This window comes from Oncorhynchus masou, chromosome 22, assembly GCF_036934945.1.
Source record: "Oncorhynchus masou masou isolate Uvic2021 chromosome 22, UVic_Omas_1.1, whole genome shotgun sequence".
NCBI lineage: Eukaryota > Metazoa > Chordata > Actinopteri > Salmoniformes > Salmonidae > Oncorhynchus > Oncorhynchus masou.
This window is the reverse complement of record NC_088233.1, coordinates 47,629,551-47,638,290: the sequence shown is the minus strand read 5'-3', so window position 1 is coordinate 47,638,290 and position 8,740 is coordinate 47,629,551. Positions and strand designations below refer to the sequence as shown.

Here is an 8,740-nt window from a genome sequence, read left to right as displayed (position 1 = left end):
CACGACATAACAGGGCTTGTTGAATAGACACGGGCTTGAATGCAATTTTAACCAATCAGCATCCAGGATTTGACCCAGCCCTTGTATAATGGACAACTTATTTAGAACTGCAAAAGTAAATGTTTGGCATAACCATGTTATACAGTCATGGATCGAACCACCTGGTTTATAATTAAGCAATAAGGCCCAAGGGGGTGTGGTGTATGGCCAATATTCCACAGCTGTGGGCTGTATCCAGGCATTGCCTTGTATACGAACTGCCCATAGCTGTGGTATATTGGCCCTATACCACAAACGACTGAGGTGCTTTATTGCTATTATAAAACTGGTTACCAACACAATTAGAAGATTAAAAATACATGTTTTATAACTAGTCAGGGGTGAAAGTAAGGAATGGTATGGTCTGGTACAGAGTCCTGGCAAAATAAGTAGTGGGGGTATGCGGTACCGGTGTTGTGTGCCCCCCCGTAGCGTTAACGCGTACGTCCTCAATTCTTCATAGCTGCGACTTGCTTGCTAGTTGAGATTTCTGATCACGTTAGGCTGTTTCATTTTCTTTTTTGTTGGTTTGACTCCGGAGGAGCACTAGTAATGTCTGCAGTTTATGGTTTGGCTATTTGTTTCAAGTGTATTAGACTATAAATAAATCGCTGCCATAATTCATCTCCCATGTCTTATTCGACTAGTAGTTCTGAAATGTTTATTGCTTGCCTACATTTTACTCCCTCCCCTATATTTAATATAACACAAATACATTAATTATTAATTTTGGTTGCCTATGACGTTTGTTCTATAGAAAGTAGAGAAAGAAAATTGGCATTTCGCCAAGGCTGAGATGAGCGGCTGGAACAGACGCGTGGAGGCATTAATTCTGGCCTAACGACACTCGCCAAATGTCTTTACACTTTTTTTGTGTTTTGTGTAACAGATGTCTATTTTCTTTCACCACTTTGTTCGGAGGCTTGCAGTGCAGTATGTTGTGAGTGGATGAACGTGTGCGGGTAGCCTAGTAAAGGAGCCCTCTGAAGTGATTGTTTGACAATCAGGTGAAAACATGGAGTGTTAAAGGACAAATATTTATGATTAGGCCCAAAGAGATACCATTGAATTAATAGGGATTCTAAATATAATTATATGATTAGGCCCCACGGCCGGCCTGCCCATTAGGCAGGATTGGGCAGCCTGCTAGAGTGGCAGTTTGACGAGGGCGGCATTTCCCGATCTAAACTGTCCAAGACGCATCTCCAACAACACCCAGTGGCATTAGGGCTATAGATGAGCGCTGATGCGGCCCTATGATAAGCAGTGCACAAAATATTTAGCTTGTCCATGGCCAGCGTGCCTCTCCAATGGTCTTTTGGAGAGACCCAACGCTACGGCGCGCCATCAACGCTCCATCCAAATTCATTTAATATAAATGATGTAGCTTGTGTGTTTTATGTAGCCCATAGACTGGAGACCAAATATATTACAATGTCAAAGAGACACTTTTTTTAAAAGCATTATCTTATTAATTAGGCGGCAGGTAGCCTAGTTGTTAGAGCGTTGGGCCAGTAACCGAAAGGTTGCTAGATCGACTCCCCGAGCTGACAATGTAAAAATCTGTCGTTCTGCCCCTGAACAAGGCAGTTAACCCACTGTTCCTAGGCCGTCATTGAAAATAAGAATGTGTTCGTAACTGACTTGCCTAGTTAAATAAATATTCAATAAAATTAATGTGGAGAGAGAGTGCAAGAGAAACTCGACTGAAAAGGCCAACGGGCAGACACCAGCTTTCGAACCGCTGCGGCGTAATGAAAATGGTCCCGAAAGTAATTAATTTCAACAATCGTCTTAATTTTTATTTGACTTCACTAACAAGCGGGAGCGTATTTCTTCATGTGAAAAAAATGATAGGCAAACCTGTTTAACAGACGCAATTATGTTATCCATATAGATGTAATTGTCAGCATAGCCAGTATATGTCAGTAGAGCCAAATCCTCCAATACTGTCACCATGCAGTCTTTACAGCTTGGTTAAAACCAGGGCTCAAATTGAGTGAGGGTATGCCATACCCTTTCTTAAAGAAAAGGGAAAATGGTTAGCATTATTTTTTTATATAAATAATTAAGTATCCAGATAATATGAAGCGTTTTATAACAATGAATCCTTAACTCCGTGATGCCTAATACTAGAAAAAACGTTAAAATACCCGCAAAAGACCTGACTGATACATATGCTGGGCTGGGCTGGATAGGGTTATTAAAATAGTGAAGTAAGGTGTTGCGATTTAATGAGTGTCGGGTTAATTGGTTATATATTCAAATGTTTCCTGTTTCCCCTTTCCCATGTTGTATCACAAAGTGTAATGGATTTATACTATAGTTCAATTTGGCTCGGTAATGTTACATATTGGATGCCAGCCGCGGAGAGTTTCACCGAAGAAGAAGAAACGTTTGCGCTCTCCCTCGGCGCTGAGCGGTGCTACAAGCAAGCATTTTCATGACATTGCTGTGGAGCTTGTCAGGTGACTGACTGTCTCGTTGTGTCCCAGTATGATCAACTTTCCCATATACTAACTGCTGCAGTCAACCAAGTTGCAAGCGCAATGGCACTACGGGACGAACTTTTAAAGTCAATATGGCATGCTTTCACAGCGTTGGACGTGGACAAAAGCGGGAAAGTGTCCAAGTCGCAGTTAAAGGTATGGAAGTATATTTATATACTGTGTTTTTTGTTAAACAAACCCAGGCACGTCGTTTTCATTATTTGACTAAACAATGTTGACATGCTCAAGCAGGAAACTCGTCCTGAACAGAGAAGTTGGCTTCAAAGTGAAGGCCATCTGATTTTGGACGGACCCTTTTACTAGTCGTAGAGGATGAGTTTGGGATTATTTAATTTTCGCCCAAACCAGTCTGTTACAGCTCAGATCCGGTGGTAGTCTGATTAATCAGGCTGTAATACACAATTCATTGGTAGCTTATATACAGCCTGAAACGAATGCCTGCCAAATCGTGTAAATGTTCCTTACAAGCTAGAATGTAGAATGAAGTTAAATTTTAAATGTACTCTTATCGGTTGTCTGTGTGGTTTGTCCTTCAGCTAGCTGGTCGAAATACTTTGAGACAAAATAAACACAGGAAAGCAGTGTTGTACTACTGGAAACCGGCCAAATATACACACTCCTTTCTTGAAACATTAATAAAGTATCTTAACAGTCTTTATATATATTGTAGACATGTTTGCGCAGTGGCGAACCTTTCGGGCTTCAGTGTGTGAGAGCAACCGTAATATAGCGTCGTACTCGTGAAGGAGAGTGCACTTTTTTGTAGTGTAGTGTAGTGGAGGGTAGTGGAGGGTATATGCAGGTATAAACCCTATACCCACTTTGTAATACCTACCGATGTGTATCAAAGTAAAGTAGTGGGGGTATACGATGAATCAATTATGTAGTACAATAGAGAAGTCATGCACAAAGTAGTTTGCGATTGTAATTATCATGCGCGCTGCGCACACTGCCTAGTTTTAGCAGAAAATCATTAGCAGGCAGCAAGAGTGTGCATGCAGCGCTCAACTGGTTTTGGCATGGAGCAGCTCACAGAAGAATGACATTGGTAGCTGGTAGGATAGGAAATACGTTTCAACTTATATCTACCAGTAAATGCAAACTAGGTATTATAAAAGCTTTTAGTCCAAAGTGTTGGTTAGTAGGCTATTTGTGATGCGCAATTGTCATCATGGGATGTATGCATGAGGGGCGTAGACATGGATGGGCCTGGGTGGACAGATGCCCACCCACTGGGGAGCCAGGCCCTGACAGGCCCACCCAATCAGATTGATGTGGTTTAAGCATTGTTGTGGACTTAGACCGTCACATTTTGGTATTTTTTCTATTTTAAAAAGTGTGATTTTGAGTGAAAATCTGAATAATCGATTGGAAAACTTGTAAACCATAGGAAAACATTTTCCACACATCTTTCCTTCACTGCTCAGGCTGTTTGGGAACTTTTTGGCATATCTACTTCTCCAGGCACCAATACGCCACTGTGTAGGGCCGATGGAAAGACGGCAGTCACACTGCATGATGTTAAAGGATAAGCAGTCTGTAAACTCAGAAATAATAATAATAATAATAATACAAAAACACAACAATTAAGCATTTCCCAATTGAAATGTACAACTATTACTTCCTATTGCAGTTTTTTTCTTCATGTTTAAGCACACAAAGTAACCGGTGACCTAATTAAAGTGGAACTGACAGTGTTTTAATTACTTGGCAGATATGAAACAATCATATCAGTCATAAATATCAAATTCCCAATTTATGCTACAAAACCAATTTTATACGAGGATTTAAAAACAAGTTTTATTTGACTCAGTGTACATCATGGAACGTTAAGGCGTTGTTGGCAGAATAGATGGATGCAGTTCAATGCATGATTAATATAATTCACCAATACATTTCTTGGTAGTCCAAAAAATATTGCTATCAGGTTGTAAATCACAGCTGGCCTGGTACATTTTTGCTACCTCCATTTGGGATGCACTGTTTCACTTTCAATGACTCAATATTCTGGACAAAAACAGGCAACAAAAAAAACATCTATTTATGTAGCAAGCTAAAAACCCGGAGCCTAACATTAGCTACATAGCTAGCTAGCTGCTAGGAGGATGTCATGCCATTGGCGGAATGGGTGAGGGACTGACTATTTCCCCTCATATAATTTCTTGGTGGCTATACACAGGTAGAGATGCAGGTGTTATTTGGTCAACTAGCAAGAACTGGAACGACTTTTATCCAGTTAGTAATTCATCAAGAACGCTCTAGATAACATGTATTCAGCCTAACCAGCTCTGCTACGATGAGTAAAATGGTCAGAGTGAGGTGTTCTCTCATTTGTTTTTGGGAGTAGCTAGATAGTAAACTAGCCAGCTTTAGCCAGTTAGCTTGGGTGCTTGGTTGGGACAAGCATGCATTGGCAGGCAAGCTGCAGAAGGACGAGGAGGCTACCATTCCCCATTATTTATCAGTGTAATTTTGACGGCCAACTAGCTGAAAAAGTTTGAGAGGGTTTATCTAATGTTCCTTCGTTAGATTTTTGCTAATCTTGCTCTGGCTAGCATTAGTTGTTGATGTGCATAACTGAGGGAGAAAGAGACAAAATTTTTAATGGTTGTTGGCTCAATAGGACTGGGGTGGCATGGTAGCCTAGTGGTTCGAGCGTTGGACTACTAACCGAAAGGTTTCACGTTCAAATCCCTGAGCTGACAAGGTACAAATCTGTCGTTCTGCCCCTGAACAGGCAATTAACCCACTGTTCCTAGGCTGTAATTGAAAATAAGAATTTGTTCATAACTGACTTGCCTAGTTAAATAAAGGTAATAAAAAAAGTTTCCAAATGTAGGAGCACTCCTGTGGTGTTTACATATTTGCAGAAATCCATTCAGGTGTATTTTGTGCCATTTGGTGAATGCGTTCTAAGGATCTAAAGTCACGCTGTTGTAACTAATTGCCTGTAAACACACAGTCCCATTCAAAGTGAATGATGGCAGGCCCGTGTAGCAAATGTCTTGTTTGTATAAAGGCCTACTGTAGCTCTGATTAGCTAAAGCGCATCGGTCTGTGTAGACACCGGTCCTGGACAAGACAGATGTTTTTATTCGGTTGTATTTACTGAAGTGTCTATTAATTGGCCAAAGGCAAGGCTGCTTTCCCACTCTATATTACTATATCATTTTCACACTCCTTAGTCTACGTCATTCTCAAACATTCTAAGAATTTCTGAAAATGTATAAATGAAATCTAAGTGGTTGCTGGTCAGAAAATGTAAAATAAAAAAGTGTCATTCTTCCTGGGGGTGTCTATAACCAGATTTTAATAAGATTTAATGTCGCTAAAATTCTTTCAGTTCCACTTTAAATGCAACAATGTTTAACACAAGTTATTTTCAAAGAGATGGCTAACCACAAGTGCGCTGCAATTTACACTGGTGACAACGTACGCCAGAGAGAGGGAGCGGGAGTAGATGTGATAACTAACTTTACCTAGGTGCCCTGAACCAGCTCTCTAAAAACGATCTACTAGCGTAGAGAGTGTCCATAATTGAGTCTTTGAATTAAGAGAGAACAGTCCGGTTTGAGGGATGTGTGTGCTCTGGGGACCTTTAACAGAATGTGACTGTCAGAACGGGTGTTGTATGTGGAGGATGAGGGCTGCAGTAGGTATCCCAGATAGGGGGAAGTGAGACCTAATAGGGTTTTATAAATAAACATCAACCAGTGGGTCTTGTGACGGGTATACAGAGATGACCAATTTACAGATGAATATAGAGTGCAGTGATGTGTCCTATAAGGAGCATTGGTGGCAAATCTGATTGCCGACGGGAAAGAACATCTAGCCGCTCGAGAGCACCCTTACCTGCCGGTCTAGATTGTCATCTGAATCAGGGTTAGTTTGGCAGCTGAGGTGAAAGAGGAGTGATTACGATAGAGGAAACCAAGTCTAGATTTCACTTTAGCCTGCAGCTTTGAAATGTGCTGAAAGAAGGACAGTGTACCGTCTAGCCATACTCCCAAATACGTGTATGAGGTGACTACATCAAGCTTTAAACCCTCAGAGGTAGTAATCACACCTGTGGGAAGAGGGGCATTCTTCTTACCAAACCACATGACCTTTTGTTTTGGAGTTGTTCAGAACAAGGTTAAGGGTAGAGAGCTTGTTGTAGTGTCTTTAACACAAAGGGGGGCCAGCTGAGTATTATCATCTTACTGCCTGAGCTATGTTGCTGATGTAAATTAAGAAGAGCATGGGGCCTAGGATCGAGCCTTTGGGTACTCCCTTGGTGACAGGCAGTGGCTGAGACAGTAGATGTTATAATTTTATACACTGCGCTCTTACAGGCTGACTACAAAATAAATGTAGAAATCTATATTGTTATATTATTGCACCCACACTGCTCACGTGTGCCAACGAGCGTCTGCATTGCCAAGGGCTAAAATAGAAGTCAGTTCTATTTGTGACGCAGATCGCGCTGCAAGTCCTGCCTCTCCCATTTTCTCATTGGTTTATAGAAGCAGGTACCCACGTGCCATCTCCTCATTGGTTATACCCACGTGGGTGACTGAAAGACGAACGAGGTCGGTGGTGGTAATGCACCTAATTTATGAAAGTGGCCAATATAAAGTCAAGAGAAGAAAAGGCCGAGAAGGGGGAGAAATTACTAGAAACGATTCGGTTGACCGTTTTATGTGTGGATTAATTGTCGGAGTAGAGGACCTTGTGCATTTCAGGTAAAATAACAACTCAATGTTATATCCCAGGGCAAATTAGCTACCAACAGCAAGCCAGCTAAATAGGACAAATTAGCTAGCAAGCTAGCTAGCTAAATTGACATAAAGGTTTAATGCTTTTCGACCTGTCCCCAAATTAATGGAATGGTTCAGTGTGTTTTGATATTTTAACCTGCGTGTCGTGATCGCGTTTGGTGTGGGGGGGACAAAATACATTTATGCACGATGGTGCACGCACGCAGCCGGTTTGGGTTCCGTGTTAGAGGTATTTAGCAAACCAGGCCAAAGACCCCTGAGACACCAGCACTCAAATTCCGGCCCATTAGATTGGAATGGTCTACAGTATCAAAGGCTTTGGCCAAGTCAATAAAAATAGCTGCACAACATTGCTTAGAATCAAGGGAAATGGTTACATCATTTAGTACCTTTAAGGTTGCAGTAAGAGAATACTATAGACATCAAGAAAGCCAAGTTTTCCTAACACTTTTGATAAACAGGGCAAAATAGAAATGGACCTACAAGATTTAGGGTCAGCTTGATCTCTCCACTTTAAATAAAGGATGCATCGTGGCTGCCTTCCAAGCAATGGGAACCTCCCCAGACATGAGAGACAGGCTTGGTGATGATAGGGGCAGCGACCTTAAAGAAGAAAGGGTCTAAACCATCTGACCCAGATGTTTTTTTGGGGGTCAGGTTTAGGAAGCTCCTTTAGCACCTCGGACTCAGTGACTGCCTGCAGGGAGAAACTTTGTAGCGGGGCAGGGGAAAAAGAGGGAGAAGCATCGGGGCTAGTCACATTAGAAGGGGTGGGAGATGATGAAATGTTGGGAAGGCAAAGAGGCATGGCTGGGTCAAATAGGAATCCTGACTTAATGAAGTGGTGATTTAAAGAGCACAGCCAGGTGCTCCTTGTCATTAACAACCACATCATCAACATTATTAAGGGACATGGGCAGCTGTGAGGGGGTGGGTTTATTCTCCATGTTTTTAACTGCTTTCTAGAACTTCTTGGGATTAGACCCACATAGAGAGAACTGCTCCTTAAAGTAAATAACTTTGGCCCGGATAGCCCGAGTGCACTTATTTCTCATTTGCCTGAACGAGCGCAAGTCAGCCTGAGTATGCGTGTGCCGAGCCTTTTGCCACAGGCTGTAAAACAGTGATCACTGTCATTGCAGAAAACACCAGACTGATACCTGTCAGGATTATTTGTGAGGATAACATCAAGGAGAGTAGCCTTTTCTATGTGTTTGGAGTCATACCTTGTGGGATTGGTAAGAATCTGAGAAAGATTTATGGAGTCCCATTGCTTTTGGACTTGGTCAGGTGGTTTAAGCATGTCCCAGTTTAGGGTCACCGAGCAGGACAAATTCAGACTTGGTGTAAGGGGCCAGGAGAGAGCTTAGGGCATTTAGGGTACAGGCCGGTGCTGATGGTGGATGATAACATCTAGCAAAATGAGCTATT

The 8,740-nt window shown here is 41.9% G+C and overlaps 1 protein-coding gene across 1 annotated transcript in view; it reads left to right on the top strand.

The window, feature by feature from the left end:
* The first annotated feature begins 2,492 nt into the window (after positions 1 to 2,492).
* Positions 2,493 to 8,740, top strand: part of swap70b (switching B cell complex subunit SWAP70b) — a 30,389-nt gene continuing 24,141 nt past the window's right edge. Inside the window, exon 1 of the mRNA XM_064930382.1 lies at positions 2,493 to 2,684. Coding sequence (XP_064786454.1) covers positions 2,589 to 2,684 — 96 coding nt within the window. The 5' untranslated portion in view covers positions 2,493 to 2,588. The remainder of the gene's footprint in view (positions 2,685 to 8,740) is intronic.